Source organism: Astatotilapia calliptera, chromosome 2 (assembly GCF_900246225.1).
Source record: "Astatotilapia calliptera chromosome 2, fAstCal1.2, whole genome shotgun sequence".
In the NCBI taxonomy this organism is placed as follows: domain Eukaryota; kingdom Metazoa; phylum Chordata; class Actinopteri; order Cichliformes; family Cichlidae; genus Astatotilapia; species Astatotilapia calliptera.
In genome coordinates this window covers 24,188,434-24,215,355 of record NC_039303.1, presented here as the reverse complement: position 1 = coordinate 24,215,355, position 26,922 = coordinate 24,188,434, and the positions used below count along the sequence as shown (strand labels likewise).

Below are 26,922 nucleotides of genomic sequence, written 5' to 3'. Positions count from 1 at the left end.
ACTTGTTGAAAAAAAAAAAAAGGAGCAGGCAAGGTGCCCTAATTCAAGGAGACAACACAATGAAATATGGATCCATCTCTCTCTCTCTAGCACACATGCATCCACAGACACACGTTTTCACTGTATGCAATGCACATAACCTTTTTTTCCCACCCTGCAGCTACAAATGTTGCTCTGTTCCATGCATGTGTTTCTCCTCATTGACCACAGACATCAGCCTTTTGAGTTCCGACCTGTTAAAAGTGATGTTTAATACTTCCCTTATGTTCTGCCAATTAGCTCCAGCTTTTCTCTATGAGCTCCTTGGATCGCTAATGAACATAAAACACTGATTTATAGGTGAAAATGGTGGTTGATCTCATTATGCAATTATGCAGATTGCTCATAGACATTGTCTGCTGGACTGATAGCATTGAGATTACAAAAACATTGAGGTCTGATGGCTTTTTGTTTTAAAATTATTGCAGTACAATCAAACTTCATAGAGGCTAAATGCCCTTCTGTACTGTATTTGTTGTAAATGCCAAGGGCCACATATGAATAACTTTATATTTTTAACCACAGATTAAGCTCAATTTTCAATTCCTTAATAAGTGGACATCTCCCATCTTCAGCTTAATTGTCCTATTCTGTTGAGTGGTTTTTATTGTTCAGTTTGATGCAGTGTTTCAGTGGAAGGCTTGCCAATTGTATAAATAGTTACTGCAGAACTGGGAAATCCTTTAGTTTTTTTCACACCAGACACATTTTGCCACCCACTTACCATAAGATTGGGTGAGGAACAAAATCAGTGAAAAGAGGAATGTAATTTCAAATATTATGGAGCTCCACATGGGATAAGATATTTATGGACACACTCTACACAATTGAACAGGATGGATGTTGTTGGAGGTTATGAGTGGCTGCAGGGTGGGTCAGAGCCACCACAGAGCTTCTGTGGGGCTCAGGTTACAGATGCCATTGCAGGCTGGAGGAGAAACAAAGTCAGGGCTCAAAAGACATACGTATGTTCTCATTCTTGCACGCTTTTGTGCCGTTTCCCCTCGTCCCTTTTCCTTCCTTTTCTTCATTCAAATGGAGAGCACCATTATTTGCCTAGGGCTTAGATGATTCTCTTTCACAACTAAACTCACTGCCACCGGTTCGCAGCGAGTGCGCGAGAGGGTGCGATGAATATCTTTGTTTGATGTGTGCGCTGAGATTTAAAAACGGCAGGGAATCTTCATCTCCCTGTCGCTCCTTCTCTGTCTCTCCCACTCTTCCATCTACCATCTCATTCATTCAGCACGAGGACTGTCAAATATGTCCTCCCAAAGCAAAGGACCATCCAGTCTGAAGCCCATCTGTGCTTTTCAGATGTCTGCTTTTGTTATGTTTTATTGCTGTAATTTATGACTGATCATCACACTTCATATATCATGAATTACTGTGTGTGTGTGTGTGTGTGTGTGTGTGTGTGTGTGTGTGTGTCTCCTTTCAACCTCTAAATCCTTGTCACCCTTAAGTGCTATAAAGTCAGTCTTCTGCCCATCTCTATGAATTCCCCAAACTGCACATTTTTTATCAGACCCAGTATGTGCAGACCACACACACGCACACACACACTTTCTCTTTCTCTCTCTCACTCTCACACACACGTTATCTCTCTCTCACACTCACACACACACTTTCTCTCTCTCTCACACACACACACACACACACACACACACACACACACACACACACACACACACACACACACAATGGTTCTGATGAGCAGCAGTGAGTTGGTTGGGTTTCCCCTCAGGCAATCCTTGTCCACAAAAGCAGGATACTCTAATGATGTCACTCAAGCTGACCTTTGTCTTGCACCAATCCCACCCCTCAGTGCTTGGTGGGTCTGTGGGTGGTTACACTGACTCTGTTGAACACGCTGTAGTCATTCGTAGTCAGGCATGAAATTTCAAAGTCTCCTCAATTTTAAAGTGAAGTTTCCAGAGTCATCATTATTATCTAGAGGGGAGAAAATTGTATTACACTCTGATTTGCATTCGGCAACCGCCTGCAGATGACACGTTGCTAATGGTGACAGAATGGATGATTTCTCACCGTGGCTGTGTATACGCGTGTTGAGTCAGTGGACTGTGGTGCTCCTACAACAGTTCATTTTCAGCCACCTCCTCCTTGGATGTTGTGATAATGGATGAAATAGCACCACATTGGGTTTAAAAATGCAAATAGCTTTCTGGCTGTGAGGCAGGACCTAACATAACGCCTGCTTTAGTATTGATTTCTGGTCCTTTACAATTTTGTTAGTGGAACAATGACTTAAAGAACAACTGGTCGGATATGTAATCCCTTCCTCTTTCTCTCCCCTGCCCCCCCCCTCTTCTTCACATTCTACCTCTTGCTCTTTGCTTTGCTGTTATACATCTGTCTGATACAAGCTTGTGTGTGATGTGACCTCTCTAGCCCCACTGAATACTGATGCAGTCCCACTACAGAGGGCTCACAGCCTTTATTGCTGCCGCCGCTGCTGCTGAGAACAGAGCCAGAGCTCTGTCGGCTGTGCCAAGGCAAACGGCCTGGGGCCACACTTTAGGACCCCGGCATAAAAAGACTTAGCCCACCATACCCTCAGGTCCCATCCATTATTTACTATGAAGCACTCAAAACGCCTCGCCCCGCCTCACCACATAGTGCAAGAAAGACTGTGCATGTACATGTATGGAGATGGTGAGGGGGGTAGCGGAGGCTTAATGGCAAGCTGTGAAGTTGGGGCGAGTCGCACTCCTTATTCAGCAGCTGCTTTCATCCCCTGATTAGCTTCTTATTAAGTCTGAAGCACCATGAAAGTTTAATGAGAATTTATTAAAGAATACCCGTGGTGTTGCTACTGTAGGACGATGACAAAAATGTCCTATTTTTCTACTGTGATATGGCTTCCTGGTCAGTAGATGAGTTAGCACTGGAATAGACGTACTGTGTGTGAGTCATTCGGGGTGCAGCTAGCCTCAAGGCTAAGCAGTTCTTGACCTTTCTGGGATTTTATAATGGGATATATTTGTAAGTTTTGATAGCTAATTCCCGTGTCCTGTCGAGGAAGCAGCGCCACTCAGAATGCTACATGTGCTGGTGATAAGGTCACTAATAAATGTAAGGTTTTAGTCTGTACAGCAGCCATCTAATCTTTGATGGAAACAGGAAGATGAAAGGGATTTCACCAAAGCATCGCAGGCAGACAGATCGAGCGTGAGTGTCAGCTTTTGTTTTTGGTGGGGGATTTTAATACTGCGCATCCTCGCTTTCCTACCATCCCCCCTGCTCTCTATTTTCAATTTCTAAAAGAATACCAAATAACAAGAATTTGAAATCACTCTTCTTGGTATTCAGCTTAGGGCCTGCAGGGGATGAATGCTGGTTCCTCTATCCCCTCTTCCTCTGCTCCATTTTTGCCTCGTGTTGTGTCTATAGTCAGATGTGTACCACGGCGATGTGTTAATGAAGTGTGAGAAGAGAAGCAGTATCACGTCTTGCCCATTTCACCCTCAACTCCCTGGAGTGTGGGGATACAAAAAAAAATCACACATGCACACACACAAAGATACATGCACAAAAGAATCCACACACACACATGCAAGAAAAAGGAACACAAAATACACACACCCTGTCTCAGTCTCATGGGGCTGATCCTGGAGAAACCAGGTTAATTAGCTTGTTCACTCCAGATCTTACAAAGAGTCATTCTCTTCTGATGAGGAGACCTGCATTGTGCTCTGTTGCTTTATGTGAAGGTAATCGAGTTGAATAAACCCTTAATCATCTGACGGGGTACCGGACCAGTAGGTAGTGGGGTTTATTCAAAAATGTGATTGATCTCTATTGTTGGTGGTGTGAATTGAAGTTATTATCAGCTGCTTGTTCAGCACATGAATGGTCTCCATTTCCAGAGCATGTAATACTAGCGTGTGTTTATTCATTCCCTAGGAAGAATGGCACTAAAGACACATTTGTTAATTGTCATTGAGGGAACAAGACTGGCAGGTGAAAGGGAGTGTGAGAACAGACTTGAATTATCCTCCGGCTTGATCCTTTGACGCAGGCAGCTCAGCACAAGTGCTGTAATCCTTTCCCCTCTACCTCTAACAAAGCTTTTGCACAGCACCAGGTTGCTCACGTCCCTCCTTCTACCTGGAAATACTGCACACCCCTTATGCAACTTGCTTTCTATTCAGGCACACCTTTTTCAAGTCTTTGTGTCTTACACAACTCCGCAGTGCCACGAGATCAACGTCAATTTGCTTTCTTGTTGCCTTAGCTCCTGACAGGATTATGCGTTGTCTAGAGGTTAGGCAGGGCACTCTTATTTTTGGTCTCTGCCGGTGTCTGTGCCAGTGAATCTTGCTGTACAAGCTTTTATTGAGCTATTTTGAGAAACCGACTTCTCTCCCCAGACCTTTCCTTTCTCTGTGATTGCATTTAGTGGCACCTCTCTCTTTTGGGTGGTGTGCTGTGCACAGGCCTCTATAAATAAACTCAATATTCTCCCTCCCTTCCTGGTTTTCCTGTGTCTCTGGCTCTTCGTACGGGGTTTTCATTCCAGAATCGATGCATATCTATGTTTCCATCCAGCTGGTCTGATTGCCAATTCTATATTGCACAGTGAAGGGGTTATTGGGGGTCAGATTGTTGGATAGAAGCAGATAAGAACTGTGCCATGCCTGTTTTAATTCAGTCTTCCATGTAGACATCTGAGCAGCAGGCCAGCAGGCTCGTCTGAGTTATTACTGGTGATGGATGTGTGTTATCTCAAGCATCCCTCTGATGCATCAGGAAGCGCTGACCTGTCTTTGTCAGACCTGGCTGGCCACAGGATTTATAGGCTTCATCTGGTTGTGTGTGTGTGTGTGTGTGTGTGTGTGTGTGTGTGTGTGTGTGTGTGTGTGTGTGTGTGTGTGTGTGTGTGTGTTGTGTGTGTGTGTGTGTGTGTGTGTGTGTGTGTCCATCCAAGTAAGCATTTGATCAGTCCAGTGTCTGGCTTCCCTCTAATTCAAGTCATCTTGGTCATGTAACAACTGACAACAGCAGAAATCATTTGAGACACCCTGCCCACCTGTGACAGTGCTGCGAATTTATTTTTCTATTGTCATAAAGTTTCATTTGAAGAAGATGTTTGCCATTCACAAACGCAATTACAAGTCATGTCTGGTCTGAAATCATTTGCATGAAAGAAAAAAAAACTCATTTAAGGGAGCATTCCATCACGTTAGCGTGTGTTTCAGCTCCACTGGCTCTGCCTGGTTGATCATTCAAAGAGATGATTGAAGGATGTATTCGTGTGTAAACTTGTTAAATAGCATCCATCAATTACTGTTTCCCCTCAGTGACTTAATGTGTGGATGATGATGATGAGGGAAGGGAAAAGAAGAGAGGCAGTGGGGGGGGATGGGGAGGGGGCAGAAACAGAGAGGAGAAGGGCAAAAAAGGGCAAAACCAGCTTTGATTAAAGAATGCTGAATGCTAAGCCGATTCCATTCGATTCACATGAGTGACTTTGGCCTGGTGGTACTGGAAGACATTACTGTGTGTGTGTGTGTGTGTGTGTGTGTGTGTGTGTGTGTGTGTGTGTGTGTGTGTGAGAGAGAGAGAGAGACCTCATACATGCACTACATGTATGAGGTGTACAAATGCATTTACAGAGCGCCTTTAGCATGTGTTGCTACAGTACATGCAACACCAGCATGGTGCATTGAAGGGTTCTCCCAGGCTGCAATTAGGTCAGACTTTGTCTTCTCTGTGAAAGGTCATTATTTCTTCATTCAAATATAATTAGTTTTGCCCTCCCACATCATGTCATTATCAACACGTGCTCGTAAGAATCCCTCTGGCCTCATCTGTGACTTTCTCTAACATTTAAATTAAAACTGGAGGAGGACAGAGCCAGATTCACAGTATACACACAGACAGGATGCATGGTCATTTCCACCATGCACGACAGGTTTTTGTGAAGCGATGAGTCCGTCTATGGGGACTCTATTGTCTGAACTTGTGTGCTGCATTGAACTGAACTCGTTCCCCCAGATGCAGTAGCAGGTTTTTCTCTCTCTCTCTCTCACTGTCTGCTGCTGAATTACAGCTAGCATCAGCAACTAAGTCAGAGAGCTATTGACACACACATACACTCTCTCTCTCTCTCTCGCTCTCTCTGACTGCCGCTAGAGATGGAAACGGTCTCCATAGCAACATTCCCCTCTCCTGTTCAGAGCTCCACCAGCAGCAGGTCCACAGAGGGCGTGGGGGGTACAAAACAACAAGCGCTCTCTCTCTTTCTCTCTGTCTAATATTATTGTCACTGTTTAAAACCGGGCTAGCCTCTGCTGTGGTTTGCGTGTGTGCGCGTGTGTGCGCGTGTGTGCGCGTGTGTGTGTGTGTGTGTGTGTGTGTGTGTGTGTGTGTGTGTGTGTGTGTGTGTGTGTGTGTGTGTGTGTGTGTGTGTGAGAGACAGACTTTATGATATGACAATTTATCCCTGGGCTGTATAATACGTAATTACAGTCACCATTAGCCTTTCCTAAATTCAGGCAGTTGTATGTCTTTGAGGAGAGGAAAACCTACCTTAAGGGTAGGTGTCCGATATTTACTTTCTGGTGAACCTGTAGCTATGCAGAGATGCTTCAAAATGTAAAATACAGGCAACTGATAACTGATGTTGCTAAAACACATTAAAGCTTTTTGAATGTGTTTTGTGATGAGCAAGAGTGCGGCGGCAGAGTCCTCTAATAAGCAGAAGTGCAATTAAATAACACAGATTGGCTCACTTCAATCAGACAAGAGTCTCAATTATCATGCAGTGACTCATCCAGTGGTTTCTCCTAACCTATATTTCCTCCAAACTGGGCTGTCTGCACCGAGGAGTCCTCTGTGGGACTGTCATGAGATTCCCCTCCCTTTTCTCCTGAAGTGTTTTCTAGAAGATCCCATTGAAAAAGTGTTTCCTTTTTTCTGTCAGATACTTGACAGGTTTGTTCACACTGACATTTTCTCCCCCTGTCTGCTCTGCTTCCTGTGTTGCAGCTGACATTATCTCAACGGTGGAGTTTAACTCATCGGGGGAGCTGTTGGCCACTGGGGATAAAGGAGGTAGAGTGGTTGTCTTCCAAAGGGAGCAGGAGGTAGGAAATGCCAACAATGCAGTGATAATTATGCTTTCCTTCAGCTGAAAAGGATTTGACAGCCTTAAAGCATTAACATTGGATTGTTTGTTTTTTTGATAACTAGCAAGCAAGAGGATGTATTTCAAAAGGACAGCTGTAAATATGCTAAAAAACAAAAAGCTTTTGTTGGACCAACATTATGAAGACATGTAACAATGTGGCACAAAAGTACTGTTGAAAGCCCCAATTCGAAAATCTAGTCTGTTCTGTTACTCAACATATAATATTCCAGAATCTATGTAAATATATCATAGACTGTATAAAAAAATGGATGTGGCCACCATGAAATCGCTCATTAATTTTTCCTGTGGTATTAACATTTTAATATTACTAAAAAAAAAGTATAGCTTCCAGGTCGGGAAATGAAGTCTTCGCGGAAGTTCCTTAAACCTATCCTGCATACTGTCTGAGGGCCACCAAATGCCAATGGCTGTGGTTGCATAAAAGACTTCTGATCCTATATTTTCCCATTTTCCTACATATGGGAAATGCTAAACACTTACCTGCTGCGTTTATGGTTCATATTATGGGTCATACGGCATAAAAATTAAGTCTTTTTTTTGTAAATTATTTTATCTACCCGTTAGCTCATTGGCTAACAACTGTTGTTGTTTCAGTCACAAGTTGTTAGCCAGTGAATGACCTGCCCCTCCTGGTCATATCTCATTTTTCCAAACAAGATGGTGACCCCCCCAAAACCCTTATCTCGCAGCCTCAGAACGAGATATCATTTCCATGTAACTTTTACTTTTCATCCGTGGAGGTAGGGGCTTGATGTAATTTTGTCAAACCAGAATTAGGAGAGGAGATCCCCAAATGCAAAGCTTGACTAAAGTGTTTTATTACGTTTTGTCATTGTTCTACTATGTGTTTTATTCTATTGTCAAGTGTCCTTGGGTGTCTTGAAAGGTGCTTTTAGATAAAATGCATTATTATTATTGGTAGTAAACTTCCTAAGGGGGAATTTAAGATAAATTAAAGATAAATTACATCTTTTCCAAAATGCTAGATCTAATATTGAATCATTTACACCTGTCTTATAATCACGGGAATCTAATGAAACTTTCACCAAAAAAAACAAAGTCTACCTGTGCTTCACTTTCTTTTTTTTTCTTCCTCTGCAGAGTAAGAGTCAGCCCCAGCGTCGTGGGGAGTACAATGTTTACAGCACATTCCAGAGCCATGAGCCAGAGTTTGACTACCTGAAGAGTTTGGAGATTGAGGAGAAGATCAACAAGATCAAATGGCTTCCTCAGCAGAATGCAGCATATTTCCTGCTTTCCACCAACGGTCAGTACACCTAAGGTGCTGTAAGAGCAGCACAACTATCAGAATGGTCAAAAGAACCAATAATCTATCACTGGAGTAGGGGTGGGCGATAGAAACGATATACGATAGAAACGATATAAATTTGGCCAACGATAAAGATTTTGACTACACCGCTCTATCGTGATAGCGCATGTTGATGACATCATCAAGCAGCGCCTGTTTTGGTCGAAAGCATCGCAGCTATTGCATTTGTCCCTAACCACCAGAATCCCTCACGTTAACTTTTATCGAATGGAAAAAAGTTGGCGTTCATTCCCCAGCTTCACTGCGCTAATGTTATGCTAACATAGCTGTGTCGCTAGCAATCACGTAGCACAACAATATATACCAGGTAGTCCTACTTCAGTAACCTTGCAAACACCAATGCTGTTTAGTTTTCTGTCTTCATTTATGTTGGAAGTGGTAGCAGAGCTGTACGTTTGAATTAGTTTCAAAAATCTCTCAGTCAGAACATGGTATATCATGTTTAGGTGGAAACTAGCGAGCTAACTTCCTGTTAACTTCTAACTCCGTTAAATTTAATAAATTCTGTTTTCATGGATGCCTGGATGTTAAACTTAATTGTTACACCTGGTAAAGCAGCATCGCTGATGATTTTATTAAAGATGAAAGAATTTAGACCGTTTTTAACTCTGTGTTCGTTTGACTTTGGGACCTGAAGCGGACGGAGTTTTGGACCCAGATTACTCCGCGAAGCTCCTCACTACGGCAGCCGTAATGCTCTGACAATTCATCAAGCAGTGTGGCTTACCAAAGTTGTACTAAAACATTTTTTAACAGATTTCTGCATGCCAAAATCGGTTCGAGGTCAGTAAGCACAACCAGAATTCATACATAAAGCACACTCTCGATTTTTGAGAAAATTAAAGGATTTTAAGTGTGCCTTATAGTGTGGAAAATACCTTATACAGAAGAAAATAATATATCGCGATATATATCGTTACCGCACGTGCTTCAAATTATACCGCGATAGGGATTTTAGGCCATATCGCCCAGCCCTACACTGGAGTATGTTTACATGTGAGCTAGTGTTATTAGTCAGGTACTGTGCAAAATGATTCATTCGTCACTTTGCAGAATGCTCAGATTTGCAGTTGATGTAAAAGGAGGTGTGATGAATATCACTTGACAGTGTCTTTTTGACTTTTTGGGAGAACACAGTGTTGCTTGTTTTGCTTGGGTGAGCAAGTGTCACCTGCAGAAGAGTTTCAGATTAAGGGCTTCATGCATGGCTGTCACAGCAGGGCCACATATTAAGGCATGTGCCACCACACACGCCGTACATGTACGAGAGTCACAGCAGACAAGTACACACATCAGCTGAGAGACGTCTTGCAGATTGTGGGCTTCACGCATGGCTGCTACAGACGTGCTTGCGGTGGCTGGAGCAGATGGTGGAGAGTCCTGTGGCGATGGCCTCGCTGCTCTGACACCGGCATCGCAGCGGAAATTAAGAGGGGAGAGGAAAAAAAAAAAAAGCAGACAACCTGACTGCGGCTGCCATCCACTTCAGTAGACCGAGAAGATGAGATGTAACCGATGTTTATATGATGCAAAAATTGAAAAGCAACCCAGATGGCTTTTCCAGGGTGTGGGAGGGGAGGGGCGAGGGTATAAACAGCAGCAGCAGCAGGGAAATTAAGTCAACTTGTAGATTGATATCGGTGACATCAGAATCTACGCAGGAGTCGCCATTCATCATCCTTGCTGGCTTCTGCCCAGCTACTTGCCAGATTGTATCCCCAGCCCCCCCGCATCCATCTTGTATCTGAGATTCACTCTGCTGAGCCGTGATCTAACTGTATTTTGTGTATGTCTGTGCGCCTGTGTGACGTGTCCACCTCAGACAAGACAGTGAAGCTGTGGAAGATCAGTGAGAGGGATAAGCGCCCTGAAGGCTACAACCTGAAGGATGAGGACGGACGGATCCGAGACCCATCCACCATCACCACTCTACGGGTATGTGAAACTGTTGAATGTCACAACACCCATGATGTCACATACACTGCGGTGAAAATAGGCTGCGACTAGATTACACTCACTTTATTAGACAGTGCACAACATTTGAGTGGAATGAAAACATTGCATCGATGGCACTACTTTGAATTAGTCCACAATGAAATGGACTGCAATTTATGGACGTGAAAATTAGAGTCAGTGATGGCAGAGTTTTTATTCTCTGTCACTAAAAACCACAGATTTTCTATTTGAGGGGAGGCTGGATGACCCAACGAGACTGCGATAAATCTGACAAAAATGAAATATTTGAAGCCATGCATCAGTGGTCCGGGTGGCTTAAGACTGAAAAAACTACTATAGAAAAAAGTAAAACATGACAACTTACTGCCACTATATCCATAAATAACAAAAATGAAGAATATTTGTGCTCTGTGGAGGCTGAGATAGGCTCCAGCGCCCCCCATGACCCAGATAACAGATAGAGGGTAGATGGATGGAGAACTATTTATTTATGCATGGATATCAGAAATATTTAAGAATATTTGTGGTGCTCAGTTTAAAAACGAAATTAAAAGCATCACCTAGCAGTAGCATCTTTCATTTAACCTTTTGGTAGATTCCTGTTTTACAGATCCCACAACTGCTGCTTGTAACCCAGGCTCACGTATTTTGAATGAACCAGCGTTTCTGGAAAGACCTGCACATGGAATCCAAGCAAGCAGAGTTCAGATAAGCTGATTAAGTCAAAATTTAGCATTCAGCCTTTTATGCTATGATAGCCTTTAATCCAGCATAAACTTCTTAGTGACATATGCTGCACGCCTGTGTGTGTCACAGTTGTTTTTTCATTTGTGATCAGTTTCAGTCCCGATAAATGAGAGTCTGACACCAACAAAGCAACCTGCTATCTTTGGACTCTTTTGAACTTCTGGCAGAAGAAATTGAGAATGAGCGATCAATATGTGCGCTGAGATGAACACCGTGAAGGGATCATCCTCTCTCTCTCTCTCGTTTTTATCACTCCGCTACCTATTTAATTTTCACACAAAAGAGGGCACACACAGACACACAGGACTGTGTCTGTGTGTGTCTGCCATTGCAGATTAGTGCTGTGTTCAGCGTGTCTGTCCCTCTTTGTCTGGCTGGCCAGGGGATCATAGCAACCTGGAGGACAGGCCGGGACTGTGGCAATCCTGTTTAGAGGCTGTGAAATCTCAGCAGGGGGAGAAAGCAGAGGAGGAGAGGGAGGAATTCACTAATATTCATCCTAGAATTCATACAATGATTTAAAGTTTATCATTCAGTATCTCATAAAGACATATATAAAACATTATAACCTACTGATTTACTTTGAAGTATTATTTTTAAGGCAGAAATGTATAAATATATTATGTTACAAAGACAATCAGATCACAGCGAATCTGCAAGGGGCAAGCTGAACGGCACAACTGTCAGTGTTCGGGGGTTATGGGTTAATATGTTCTGTGTCTCTCTGGACAGCCAGTGAAAGACATGGAAATAAAGTGACATCCACGGAGATACAGCAGCCTGCTGGGCTGCCATGTCTCTGTCAGTGCCAGCAACGGACGAGAGAAAAAGGGGAAGAAGCAGCCGATTTGTTCTCCTCGCTCCCTCCCCTCTCTTCTCTTTGTCTGGGTTTTATCTGGCCAACGGGGGGCTGCATGCAGACTGGTACTGGGCTTCTTTGAAGCCCGAGCAGCAATGTGCAACTCTGGGTTCTTGTGTGTCTGCGTGTGTGTGTGTGTGTCTGTGCAAGCTTGTCTTAATTCTGCAGAGTTCAGTTATCATTCCTCAGCAGGGCCTGCCGATGCCCTCGGGCCATGTCTTTTTTTCCACCTCCTTCGATTTCTCTCCATTTTCTCTTTCTCCATGACACACACACACAAACAAGAAAGCAGGAGTGACTTGGAGAAAGAGAAGGAGGCGTGATTACTGGGTAGCTGTGTAGCGGAGAGATATTTGCGGTCTGATTGAACCAACTCATCAAGCAGCCCTTGAGCTTCTGTGTCATTAAGATTTGCGGAGTAAATGTCAAATAAATCCCCGGAGTCATCCGATTGTGCCTCACACACAGACACACACAAAACTGCCCAAATGGTCCTCACTAAAATATCTGGACAATCACACACACCGACACAAGTATAGACACAGATACACTCACAGAAGGCCAGCCTAGTAATTACTACCCTCAAAAACCTCAAGCTGATTTTTCTATTCTTGCATATTTGTCTGCATTACTTTACATTTTCCCTTAAATGTTCACTCCAGGTGCCGGTGCTTCAGCCTATGGATTTGATGGTCGAGGCTACAGCCAGACGGGTGTTCAGCAACGCCCATACCTACCACATCAACTCCATCTCTGTCAACTCCGACCTTCAGACCTTCATCTCCACCGATGACCTTCGGATAAACCTGTGGAACCTGGAGATCACCGACCGCAGCTTCAGTATCCTCTTGTTCTGTTTTTTTTTTTTTTTTTCCTATGATTATCATTGTTTTCATTTTTAAAAAAGAAAAAAAAGAGAAGAAAAAAACACTCAAAATCACACTTAATTCTTTTTAATTAATAATGATAATAATGATAGGGTGATAAATAGATTTGAGGTTCTAAAAAAATCATTGTTAGTAACAGTTTGTACATAAAATATGTATTTTTTTCCAGGGCTGCATTTCAGTAGTGGCACGATTTTTCATTTTACTCTGTGGGTTACATGTCCACTGTAGTCTTCTGTTCCTTAGCGGTTCTCTCTCAGACATTGTGGACATCAAACCAGCCAACATGGAGGAGCTGACGGAAGTAATCACCTCTGCAGAGTTCCACCCGCAGGAGTGTAACACCTTTGCCTACAGTAGCAGCAAAGGTTCAATACGCCTCTGTGACATGAGACAAGCCGCACTCTGCGACAAGCACTGCAAATGTGAGTACCAGAGCATCATGGGAGCAGATTTAATAAGTGTCTTAGTGTTCAGGTAGACCTACCAGAAACGTGGCTGTTTTTATCTAGCCACAATTCTTTAAAGGTTCACTGAAATACTGAACACCTTTGTTCTATTGTATTAATTTATTCCTTTAAGGCAGACAAAATTTAGATACTGGAGAACTGCAAAATTCACGGGACGCAAAACCGCAAAAATCAACAATTTCCATCGATGCCTTTATTGCCATTGAGGTGATGGTAGTCAACAAGGGAAATATAGCCCGATTCCAATATTCCACACCTTGGCTGTAAATTCACACTCAGCTCCACCTTTTTTTTTCAGCTGTGACATGTGGGCTTCCCCTGCTCAATATGCCACGATTGATAACACACGAATAAATCTTGTAGCGCGTCTCAAACAATGAATGGCCTTCTCCGAAGCTTGACATCACATGGATACACTTTAGCTGAATGAATAATGAATACATTGACATTTTTGCTGGGAAATCAATGGCTTAAGAGCAATCGCATTAGTCCCTCATGGACACACCCTGTTGTTCAATAATGTCACTCATTTCCTCAGACGTATTGATGGATCCACTGGACCCAGCACCAACACGGCCTGTTGAATTTCACATGAGCATCACATGAGAACTGGAAAAAAAATGTTTACATTTGGAGACATTGGGCAGTTGAAGTTGTCGGCTTCATACTCTGATTGTTTGGCATGTGTGTGCCATTCCTAGACAGGTGCTTGTAGCAAACACACACAGGCAAAGCAGGCAGGTGCTCTTGTTAGCCTCAGGAGAGGTCTGTTAATACCAACCTACTGTCTCACTGCATTAACGTTTACGGCTCAGAGCAATGTAAAGCCTTCTCTCCTGCACTCACACACCACTCCTCCTTTTTGTGACACACACACAACACAAAGTCACAATCATAGTGTATCTCCTTCTATATAGAAGGCTATATATATATATATATATATATATATATATATATATATATATATATATATATATATATAAATAAATTCTGGAGCACGCTGCTATCAGTCAGTTTTACAGGAAGGATGAATGGCCGCCGAGGATTGCCAGTGAGCTGAGCCCCAGGACAAATAGAGAGAGGGACCAAACAGCCCCCCTGCTGACTCCCCGGGGACCCTATTATCCACCCGTGGATCTGGATGGGAGGGAGGGCAGGGGCACACATAACACATGCATATATACATGCACACATTACACTTGCTCTTATTCGCACGCATTCGCTGGCGCGCGCACATACAAATCCAGCAGGGCTCATATGGACCCAGCACTTTGACATTGATTTGTTTTTCTTATCCCTTCCTCATCCCCCCATTTTTTTTTTTCATCTCTCACACTGCATCCCTAGTTAGACTCCCCACTGACACATCACAGAGCTATTCTCCAGGCCTCAGCTGAGGAGTGGGATTGAGTGGAAGTGGGGGGAGAATGGTGGGGGAATTTTTTTTTTGTTTTTTTTTTTTAAAGAGAGAGAGAGAGAGGGTAGGAAGGGTGGGAGGAAAAGAGGAGGAGGAACAATAACTTGACAGCTAACGATGGAATGCCTGTCTGTTATCCCCAGCGTGCTGGCCTACACACGGAACAGCAGCTGCCAAAATCAATATGAATCATAACCAATATTTACCCACCATGCTGACCCACAACTATCTCCCTAAACACACATGTAATTCTGTGAGGAGATGCAGCTGCTGCAGAAAACTCAGCATCCAGGCATTGTCGTGGCTGTCATTGTTTTCTAATAGCAGCCTCCACTGCCCAAACCGAATCTTCCTCCTTGAAGCGATTTAAAGTCTTTAAAGCAGCGAGCACCAACAGTGTAAAATCTTCTGTTGAAAGATAACTGCTTTATACATTTTCTTTTACATGTAGACTTTGAGGAGCCAGAGGATCCATCCACTCGCTCCTTCTTCTCTGAAATCATCTCATCCATCTCTGACGTGAAGTTCAGCCACAGCGGACGCTACCTGATGACAAGAGACTACCTCACTGTAAAGGTGTGGGACCTTCAAATGGAGAACAAGCCGCTCGAGACGTACCAGGTACGCTTTTCATTGTTCTCTCGTGTGCTTTTTGGATAGCTTGAGGGCTCCAAAGAAAATGTTCCGCTGCTGAAGTTAGTAAATAACCGCTGTGCCCAGATCAAATCAAAACTTATTGATTTCAGGCTTATCACTCAATATAATCCTGTTTCACTGTCACCCTGCCAATCTGTAACCGTGTCATGTGTAGCAATTACCCCAGGAGGGCTTATTGAGCTGAATGTCCGTAAGAAGACGGATAGTATAGGCGCTGATGGAACCCGGAGGGCAGAACCTCCCACTGTGTGGTCACGGCAGTCACGGCAGTCACGTCCACGCTGTCTGATCAGGGGAAGCCATCTTAGGGCAGATCATGATTGATAAGGCCATCAACCGGGCTCAAGGGATTCTCTGTCCAGTTCCACCTCAGCCTCCACCTGCTACCTAGCATCTTAGCACAGGTCACCAGGTCTTGAGGGATTACTGAAAGCAGAGCATATGGTGGTGCAGCTTATGGTTTCGGTGTGTTTGCCCACTAAAAGGCAATGCGAAGAACTCCAAAGGCCTATAAAGACTGATCCAAAAAGTACTGCAGATTGTCATGTTTTTGGTTTTGTTCTTCAGGTTCACGACTATTTACGGGGTAAGCTGTGTTCTCTGTACGAAAACGACTGCATCTTTGACAAGTTTGAGTGCGTCTGGAATGGATCAGACAGGTGAGACTTCTTTTCAGCGCCGCCATCGACCAGATCTACCAACCGCTCGGTCCATCCAGCCACCCCTCTCGATAACACCCCCTCTCTTCTTTTTTCCCTCCTCAGCGTCATAATGACCGGCTCTTACAACAATTTTTTCCGAATGTTCGACCGAAATACCAAACGCGATGTCACACTGGAAGCATCCAGAGAGAACAGCAAACCCAGAGCTATTCTGAAGCCTCGCAAGGTACCATCACCAACACAAGTTATCCTTTTTAAATTCAAAGACATCTGGTTTTAGTCTTATAATGCCTCACCGCAAGTGAGTTTCTAATGGAGAAATGCTAATTATTCACTGGTTCTCCAAAATTGTGATTCTTGCTGGATTGTGTGGATCTGTGACAGTTAATATCTTTTGATTTGTCAAGCAAAAGTATTCAATTTGTTAATTTGGAAACCTGTGATTGACATTATTTTCACTATTTTCTGACATGTTTTCACCAAAGTATCAGAGGCAATCATTGACAGACTCATTGATAATGTAATTAGTTCAGGGTTTAAGCAATGATTGTCATAATCGATTAATTTGTCAATTATTTCCTAAGCCAAATGATTTATTGAATATCTATAAAAAGCTGGTCAATAGTGAAATTTCCTGCTGTAATTTTCACTGATTGAAAGTGGCACCTCCAGATGTCTTTGAGTTCATCTATGATATTCATTTATGACAAAAAAAAAAAAAGGATTAAGTAAATACCAGCAGTTTTTGTGACCAGTCGGTTTTGAGATTTTAAAGTAATGGTGTCACTAAAAACAATTCACTTCCCCTCCTTATATTCTGTAACTTTGATAAAAATGTCCTCACTAGAAATCTGCTGTACAAGTCCAGAAATTCAATATCAAAACAGACCTGACTTAACAGTGACAATCATGACTGAATACAACACACAAATGAACAAAAGAAATGTGTTTAGTATATGTACACAGTGCAGTCTTATGTTTCAAACTGCAGTAATCCGGTCTTTAAGTGATGACGTGATGAATACTGCTTCCGGGCCCAAAGTAGTCTGCATTTAATAAGGCTGTCATGTGTTTTAACATGTTTTAATGCTTTGTATCTTGTTCTATTTAATCTCAACAAGCCCCTAAAAACAGTCAGTGATCACTGTCAGCTTCTCTCGGTTTTTATTACTGCTAATCACTTTAAAGCTCAGTTTTTAAACCCTTACGATGTAACTACAGCCCAGCCCGTGCAGCAGTATATTAATGACTAACCTTGTATTGTGAATGGATTATCTAGGTGGTTCTCCTGACTGACGTTTGGTCAGTTTACAGTAATGTCTTCTGCCATGCAATTGCATTTGCCCCTAACCATTGGGAACCCTTATGTTAACTTTTATCGTGTGGAAAAAAGTCCTCCGTTTGTTAGCGTTTGCCCTCCAGCTTTACTGTTTATGTTATGTTAACATAGCTTTGTCATGCTAGCGATCACGTAGCACATCATTATATACCAGCTAGCCCAACTTCAGTAACAAATGTCGTTGCTGTTTAGTTTTCTGTCTTCATTTATGTTGGAAGTGATAGCAGAGCTGTACGTTTGAATTTGTTTCATAAATCGCTCAGTCAGAACATGGTATATTATATTTAGATGGAAGCTAGCAAGCTAACGCCCTGCTAACTTTTAACTCTGTTAAATATCATAAATTCTGTTTTCATGGATGCCTGGACGTTAAACTTAATTGTTACACCTGGTAGAGCAGCCACATTGATCATTTTATTACAGATGAGAGAATTTAGACAGTTTTCAACTCTCAGTAATGCTGCAGTGATCATTTGACTTAGGGACTTGCAGCGGAGTTTGGGCCCAGACATGGCTAATGACGTCAGACTTAAAGACCGGATACATGTTTTCAGTGGAGAGAAGAATCTTTTGTATACACAAAGCTGTAAAGAACAGCTTTAGGTTTAGGTTTTGAAGCACTTTAGGTTTTGCTTGCTCTCATCAAAGTTCTGTTTTCTGCTCATGAAAGATAACTTTAGATTTATGTTCTTTCATGTGTAAATATGGGGCTAGCTAATTTGCTAACTCAATCTTATATCAACTTTGTAAAGTGACCAAACCTGAAACAAATGTTGGTAATAGCCCTTTTTAAGTCCTATTTTTAGCATTTTGGCTATCACCATTAGAGGTTTTTGAACCAAACTGACCATATCTGGAAGGGTGCAAAGCTATCAGCTAACACTAGCTTGGCTCGTTATCAAGATGCATCCATTTATATCTCGCAGACACAGATACCTAATAAATACAGCCAGACTTTTAACTCACCAAAACTGGAGCATGGGCCTCTTAACGCTTAGCACCAACACGGTTTAGAGGTCCAGCTCAGTGACGCCATTGACGCCAGCTACAAGCCTAGTCAGCACCCCACCCAACCCGTCATCTTTCAAATGACTGACATCAGTGAAACGTGCGAGCTGCCACACTCCCACTTCTTAATGCCTCTTCATTTTTGTTGTTGTCCTCCAGGTGTGTGTAGGTGGGAAGCGGCGTAAGGATGAGATCAGCGTCGACAGCCTTGACTTCAGCAAGAAGATCCTTCACACGACGTGGCACCCACATGAAAACATCATTGCTGTAGCAGCCACCAACAACCTATACATCTTTCAGGACAAGGTCAACTAAAGGGCAGCCTGCCCCCTGCTGACCCCTGACCCTGCACCTGTAAGGCGCTGCTGTCTTGAATTCCCTGACTCTGCTGATGACGACCAGGGTAAAAGTATCCAGTGACTAAAGTGGGGGAAGTGGACAGCACATGTTTTAGGAAGCAACAACTTGATTCCTTGAAATCAAGAATGAACTTCTTCAATTTGACTTATAATTTAATTTATTTAGCCATGCGGACACCCGAAGAATTGTTTCCCATGCGTTTATGCAACAAGAGGATTGCTACCATCACATTATGACGTAGCAGCACTCTGGACCCTAAGGACAGAGGCAGATGTGGGCACAATGAACAGAAAATAGAGCACACTGACAGAAACCAGGCCTACGTGATGGTGGCTCACTGTCATGTAGCAACAGTGCCCCCTGTCTTTCGGTCTTCTCATGCTGCAATGCATGTGATCAACCCTGCAGCCTCTACGTGAGGCAAAATTCCTGAACAGCGCAATGTGCTGCAGAAGAGGAAAAGACTGTTAATCTCTGACCCGCAGAAACTGAGTTCTCGCTGCCTGTGACACAACACAGACAGTCTTTCTAGTACCAATCTCGTGTCTCCTTGTGAGACTGCTGTAGTCTGTAATGTGAATGAAGCCCTTCCAGGCTGTGTCATTGGGTTTTATTTAACGCTTTTGTTTTTGTTGAGTCCTTCTCTCGGTCAATGAGTCTGTTTAGAAGCTGTGGTGCCTTCTTTTGGTATGTGGGGGTTCGATGTAGTGGAAGGGAGGGGAGGGGAGGGTCGGGTGGGGAGGAGGGGTAATGGCTACAAGGAGGGAGTGTGTGAATGTTTCAAATGAAATGTTAACTTAGGATTTTTTTTTGTTCTTTTTCTTTCTTTCTTTCTCTCTAAATAAACAAACACACACAAAAAAAGCTCCACACAGGTCCCAAGTAGAAAAAGTGCTTGAATCAATGTAGTCACAATTCTACATTAGAGCACTGGTTTCATGCTTGTGAGCTCAGGGGAGAATGCTGTGATATGTACAAAGTAATTGTTGCTCTCACCTTGCAAGTCAGTCTGATGTTGTCAGTTTGCAAGAGACACAAACAAAGTCACATTCATTTCTAAATTTCTTGCCACATTTTCTCTTTATTTGGATAGTACTAAAAATGATCTGTAGACTGTAGATTGGTCGACTCATCGTGTTGACATATTGAATTTAAAACTTGAGATTTTCTTGGCCTAACAATGCTAGCATAGCTTTTTTTTTTCTTTGCATGCGTTGGATCTGATTCTGATGAAGCTGACAGCCTGCGTATAGCTATATTTGTACATCTGCAGATCATCTGGGGCACTATTCAGTTTTTTTAATATAAATATTAGATTGCTGCAATGCCTTTCCATGTTTCTCATCAAGCTGAAAATGGGTAACATGGAACAGTAGCAGATTGTCTTTCAGCACTCGGCTCTTACCGGCCAACTCCCGTAAAGCAAAGCAGTCAAAGGTCTAAGTGAACTCTGTGAAATCAGGGAATAATTAAGTGTGATTCCTTTAAACAGTAATGTCTTCTAAACAACCTCCTTTGTGACACTCTAATTGAAAAAAAAAAAAGACTTTTATAGCTCAGAATGTATTGAAATGCAATGAAATACCATGCAGTCTTTATGCTTACTGGACTTTCTTTTGAATAAAAAAAAGAATAAAGATGTGCAAGTTCAAATCATGCACTGGTGGACTTTCTCTGTTAACACCTGCTGAATCAATTATCAAACTTTATGTAAGATGTTTTATGGGCTAAGACCGTTTCTGCTTGTGGTGTTAGGGCGCCCTCGTGTGGACAAAAATTAAGACAAATAAAGGCAGTCCAGCTGATGAAATGGGATTTTCCTCAACCTCCTAAGACCCGAACTCTTCCACAGCATGCATTTTTAATTTCTCTTTGATATTTGGGCTGATTGGGGCCTGATGAATGTAAAAACAAAGAATTAACAGATTTTTTTTTTTTTTACCTTATTTTTGTTTTTAAGAAAAATAAGAGCCACATATAAGGATATTTGTTTACAATTTTGATAGAACAGTAGCAGTATAATGTCCTCGTAAGTGGATATCAGGCCTTAGGAGAGCAAAATTTTGGTCTTTGGTATTTTGGTCTAAATAACCCAAAATGTGATGTCCATATATGTGGATGCCAGGTCCTAGGAGGTTAAGCAAAGTTACAGCTAGGTCCATAAGTACTTGTAATATTGTGCCTGTATATCACTATGTTGGATTTTAAATCAATCAAGATGCAATTTTCAGCTTTAATTCACTACACATGAATTTCTGGACCACACCTCATACTACATATTCCTACATTTTAGGCTGTTTGTTGTCATTTCATCAGTATTTGCTATGACCATCTTTATTTTTCACCACAGTCTGAACATCCTGAGGCAAGCTTTCTGTAATTTCTTTGAGTAGTATAGACATTCAAAGCTCTTCTTTGGATGTTGGCTACCTTTTGTCCTCAACTTGCCTATGAAGTTTTCCAGCTAATAGATCTTGTTGTTGCAAAACTATAATTTTATGCCTCTCAAACTTATCTTTGGTATGATTGTATGTCAAACTCTAACAAATTATGTGTTTTTGTGACAGGCTGATAGTAAGAAAATGCAACTAGAGCAACTAAAGGTGGCTGCAATGAAAGGTCTGGTAGGGAAACACAACATTTGGTGATAGACTTCAGGCACTCGTTGATTTAAAGGAATTTCACCCAAGTATTAAAACGTGTTAAAATTAAAATGATGTTAGTCTGTGAAGTTACATTTGAGTCGCTGAAAATGAGGGGCTGTATTTCTTAAACAATTAATGCCATGAGTGTTTAACTTCAAATTCACTGTGGTGGTTTACAAAGACAAAATTATAAAAACTGTTCATCTGAGCACATTTACAGGAGACTTCTTCTGATTGGTTCTGGTTGGTTTATTCATATTAATATCCATCCATCCATCTTCTTCCGCTTTATCCGGGGCCGGGTCACGGGTCAGCAGCCTAAGCAGAGAAGCCCAGACCACCCTCTCCCTAGCCACCTCCTCCAGCTTATCCGGGGGAACACCAAGGCATTCCCAGGCCAGCCGAGAGATATAATCTCTCCAGTGTGTCCTGGGTCTGCCCCGGGGCCTCCTCCCGGTGGGACATGCCCAGAACACCTCACCCAGGAGGCATCCTTGTCAGATGCCCGAACCACCTCAGCTGGCTCCTTTCGAGGTGGAAGAGCAGCGGCTCTACTCTGAGTCCCTCCCAGATGGCTGAACTTCTCACCCTATCTCTAAGGGAGAGGCCAGCCACCCGTTGGAGGAAGCTCAATATTAATATCTATTGTTGTTTATATATGATGAAATTTTGAAAAAAAACAAAACAAAAGAAACATTTTAAATGAAGCTTGTGATTATGTCCCAACCACCTCATTGATAAATCACATACTCTGTCAGGATGTCTAGTGAATGCAGGTCACAGTTTATGGTAGTGCCTTGGGTAGGCACTGTTACCTTTAACTCTTATTTAAGGAATCTGATTACTGTTAAGACCATAACTTTAATGAATCATTTGCACCAATCCAGTATATTCATCTGTGCTGAGATTTTCCTAATTGGCCCCATGTGGGTGTAGTCTACACACATTTTGCCAGCTGGGGACAGCAGCTGTCAATCAAACAGCATCTTTATAACTTGCTCGAGATGCTGCATCATCGCATCTCGGGATAAACCAGAGGACTGTCAGGTGCTCTGTACACTGCGAAGTCATTGCTTCTCTGGTGCTTAAATTTGAACAGGTGTAAACTCCAAGATATATTGTCACATTGTTTTTGGACATTTTTTCCGCCCAGGGCATTTTTCCCCTACATTTCCTGCCTGCCTTCAATTATTTTTTAAAATTCATTTATTATCTTCTTGTGACCAGATCAGCATCTTCTGGAAACAATGGATAAGCTTAGTGGGACCAATAGCACTGTGGTGAACAGCTCTGTAGACATGTGGTCATTTAGTGAACACGATTCCTTCCAGCACCTGGACACGACTGAGCTCAGGGTCCTGGTGCCAGCTATTCTGGGAGTCATTTGTATCCTGGGCGCGGCTTGCAATCTCACTGCGATGGTCATCCTGTTCTCTAATGCGCACAAAGGCAAACTGTCTCTCATCAACTCCCTCATTTTCAACCTGATGTTTGCAGATGGGCTGGTGCTGATGTTTACAGTGCCTTTCAGGGCCGCCTCATACTCCAAGACGAGCTGGAATCTAGGCTGGGTGGTGTGCAAGACAGCCGACTGGTTTCTCCAATCCTGCATGGTTGTGAAGAGCTTCACCGTGGCCATCATGGCCAAAGCCTGCTACCGCTACGTGTCAAATCCAAACAAGCAGGTGAGCATACACCTGGGCTCCATCCTGGTGGTGCTCTTCTTCATATGGCTGTCTGGCTGCACTGTCACCATCCCACACTGGCTGTTTGCTCGGCTGCAGAGAGAGATCCGTGGGCTGGTGTGCGTAATGACGGTTCCTCCTGAAGCCCAGGATTTCATGTCTGTGTATGTGAAAGCGTATCCTCTGGGGGTCTACTGTGCACCTCTGAGCATTGCCCTTATGTATTTCTGGAAGGCTTATGGCCAGTGCCAGCGCCGTTCCAGTAAGAGTCAGAATCTCCGTACACAGATCAGATCCAGGAAGCTCACTTTAATGCTTTTCAGCCTCACTGTGGCCATGGCTGTCCTCTGGATTCCTCACTGGGTTGTGTGGCTTTGGGAGCGCCAGATTGCAGAAAAGGAAACTGAAGGAGCTCAGCCCCTTATTTCCTCTCCTCCCCTTCTCCTTATCCTTTCTGCTCAGCTGCTCACCTTCTCTCTGTCTTTGGTAAACCCTCTCATTGTCCTTTCTCTCTCCGAGGAGTTCAGAGAGGGTTACAGGGGGCTTTGGAGACGCCTCACCCTGCGCAAGCAACTGCCACCTAAGCCTGGACCCCACAACCCCACCACTCTCCAGTCCCCTTGTCCTAGACCAGAGACCTCAGGTCAGCTGCGGGGGGAGAGAAGCCTTCAATCAGGCTGCAGCAAGGAAGCCACCAGGGAGGCTCAGCCTCAGCCGGAGCAAGTCGGAGCAGAAGGAGGAGGGAGGGAAGCGGACACCGTGAGTCTTAAAGATGGGAGCGTCTTGCCTGATGTGGAGCAGTTCTGGCACGAGAGGGAAGGTGGATCACTCACACAGGAAAACGACCCTGTGCCGTGGGAGAACCAAAGCATAGAGGAAAAAAAATAGCTACCACCTTTTCAGCCGATCATCACCCGACCGAAGCTGAGAGGACTGCAGAGTGCTGAACTGTAAATAACTGTAATTCTGTCAGGTGTGTTTATAGTATTATTCAAAGGTAAGAAGTGCAATCGGTGTGAATGTGGACTACATCTATATCTGTGTAAATGACCGAATTCACAACAATGTGTTAGCATTACTATATTTAGAGTAAGGTGATTTTTGGTGGCTGTACATAGAAACTTCTGGCAATAATGATTATGTAAATTACACAGTAGAACAGATCTGTATATCCTGTATGTCCTGGTGTTTCTGTGGAATATTTGCCAGCTTATATTATTTGGACTTCATGCTGCTCTTTGAACATATAAAAAATAATTTTTGCAGCTGTGCAATAACTGCATGTAAATACTCTCTGAATGTTATAAAGTAATGCTAAAGTAGACCAGCTTTTTTGCACAAAAATGAAAAGATCTGTGGGGATTGTTTTGTGATCTAATAAAGAGTATTAAAATTTAACTCAAGTGTGGTTGTTTTTGTGGTGTCAAAAATATTCTTGTTATTGGTTTAATCAGTGGCACTCACGCACATACAGTAGCATCCTAAAGGGATGCATCAAACATGTCTCAAGCTGATCGGGTCATTGAATGTATTTTCATAAGGGTATTCATTAGATTTGCTGAAGTTTTATAATTAGAGAGAAAGAGCTGTCGTCTGAACTCACATGCAGTTTTACTGGAATCTCACAAGGAATTCTCTCTTCACTGATTTAAACACACATAACAGGTATCACAGTAAAAGGGATAAACATCACGAGTGGAAACTCTGCTGATCTGTAATCAATTTGTCTGTCTGCTGCTGTGATTAACACTCAAGCCCATTCTGAATAATCTTCCTCCTCCTCCCTAATGAAAGACCTACATTCTTATTTTTTTACGTGTAGTTAAATCTCAGGGTTTTACATCCTAAAATGAGGGTAAAAGGTTGAAAAAAAAGAGAGAGCAGAGGAAAGTTTAGGTTCTAATCACCCTGTTTTCTCTTTCCCCTCCCTCATGACATTTTCCTCTCATTAATCATTTATATTGACCTTTTATTGCCAGAGGCAAAATACATCAATCAGAGCAACACTTAACTATACAACCCACCATCAGTCCCTGGGGTAGTGACCTGACCATAAACACTGAAGGCAACAAAAAGCTAGACCCTCATTAGTGGACTGAAGTTTTCACCTCTGCTGTTTCAGCGGTGAAATAATGCAATGTTATTGCAAAACAAAAACAAACAGTAACTGAACATTAATCGTGGCTGTTGTACTATCTTTAACAAAAGTACACGGATGTTATTTACAGCCATGGTTGTTGGCACCTCTGGCTGAAGCATTTAGTCTGGTAAATGAGCCAGTAAATCTGCAGTTGTGGGATTTTATCCAATTTCAACAGAAACCCCAGGAGCTGCTAATATCTGGCAGGCATCTCGCTTGCTCATTTGGCACAGTTACTGGCAGGTGAAGTGATTTCCAAAAAGCATGTGCACAACAATCAAACTCCAGGCTTGAACCCAAACCTTCAATTAAACTTCATAAGATTTTTTTTGTATTGTTCCAAGATTTGCATGCTACCATTAAATCATTTTATTTTCAGCCAAGAGGAGCCTGTGCACTTCCTCTACATGCTATAATGTAGACCGAATATGCAAAATATAGTATAGCTGTATATTTAATGGTGTCATGCACACGTTTTTTTAGTGCGTGCATTAGAGTTTGTTTTACTTATTGTGCCTGATCAGACTGCACCTGCCCCAAGTAACAACTCCCTCACACTTCTGTGTGATTGCTCAAGACCACAGAGCTTACATACATCACTTGTCATATTGGAAATCATGCCCCCAGTCGGGTGTTTACTTCATAATAATAAAATAATCAATAAAAAAATCTATGGAACAGATTAACTGATCTGTTTTTCTTCCATGAGAGAATGGAGACACTTACTGCATGCAATGAAGAGACTGGCTGTAAACGCGTGCTGATGTGAAGTGACTGCCATTGTCATAGCACAAATTAGCCTCTCGGCGATAATAACCCACATTTCTGTTACACAATGGATAACCACAAAGAAACGGTTTGCGTTCACTCTGATATCAGTGTGCTGATCTACGGTCTTACACCGCATAAACCAAGAGGCAGCTCAACATTATGCTGCAGTGGGGGAAACTGCGATTGCCTCCCAGTGTCTGCTCCTTTATTTCACAAACTGTAATATTTGATAAACTCAGGTGTTACTAATGACATTAATAAAGATTCTCATCTAGGTATAGAGCCTTCATTAATTTGATTAGTAGTACCTGTGTTTGCCTGTTAGTGTATGCCATTTTTGGCATTAAATAGTTCATCCTGAATTCAGCCTATTTACTTTTGAAAGAAAGTAAGCAATAAAAAAGCATCGGTGTGTCAGTGTTGAATAATAAATGTGAAATAGCTTGATAACAGAGTCAGGACAAAGAGGAATTTTCAGGCCGACTGGCGAAAAGTGAATTTTTGTGTGTGTTAAATGATCAACATGACAAGTGGCAAAACAACTTGGGTTTAATGAGGTCATTATACAAGGCAGGGGAGCATCCAGCAGGAGAGATCCTCTCTTTACTGGCCTCCTGGCTGTGTCCCTCTCCCACTGTGAGGGGAGGCGGGGGTGTCACCCCCGCGTTTCATCCCACAGCCAATCATCATCTCTAATAAATGAACCTCCACAGGAAGTGACATGGTAGCGAACACTAATTACGCTCAGCAGGGGAGGCTGGCTGCAATTAAGC

The 26,922-nt window shown here is 42.7% G+C and overlaps 2 protein-coding genes across 3 annotated transcripts in view; both read left to right on the top strand.

Moving 5' to 3' along the window:
- The window catches only part of ppp2r2ba (protein phosphatase 2, regulatory subunit B, beta a), a 44,875-nt gene extending 25,244 nt beyond the window's left edge, over window positions 1-19,631 (top strand). The window contains exons 2-10 of one of the 2 annotated variants that reach the window (XM_026189233.1): window positions 7,054-7,151; window positions 8,318-8,483; window positions 10,369-10,481; window positions 12,771-12,948; window positions 13,256-13,420; window positions 15,334-15,503; window positions 16,107-16,198; window positions 16,304-16,427; window positions 18,708-19,631. In XM_026189233.1, the coding sequence (XP_026045018.1) occupies window positions 7,054-7,151; window positions 8,318-8,483; window positions 10,369-10,481; window positions 12,771-12,948; window positions 13,256-13,420; window positions 15,334-15,503; window positions 16,107-16,198; window positions 16,304-16,427; window positions 18,708-18,863 (1,262 nt within the window). In that variant the 3' untranslated portion in view covers window positions 18,864-19,631. The remainder of the gene's footprint in view (window positions 1-7,053; window positions 7,152-8,317; window positions 8,484-10,368; window positions 10,482-12,770; window positions 12,949-13,255; window positions 13,421-15,333; window positions 15,504-16,106; window positions 16,199-16,303; window positions 16,428-18,707) is intronic. The other variant, XM_026189242.1, reaches the window with a different exon arrangement.
- A 2,774-nt stretch (window positions 19,632-22,405) lies between these two features.
- On the top strand, window positions 22,406-24,636 carry gpr151 (G protein-coupled receptor 151). The gene has a single exon (XM_026179969.1). It carries the CDS (start codon window positions 22,801-22,803, stop codon window positions 24,124-24,126), a length of 1,326 nt encoding a protein of 441 aa, XP_026035754.1. The 5' UTR covers window positions 22,406-22,800; the 3' UTR covers window positions 24,127-24,636.
- The last annotated feature ends 2,286 nt before the right edge of the window (window positions 24,637-26,922 follow it).

Coding starts and splice junctions, on each gene's coding strand:
- gpr151 (XM_026179969.1), top strand. CDS start 22,801: ATGGATAAGCTTAGTGGGACCAATAGCACTGTGGTGAACAGCTCTGTA.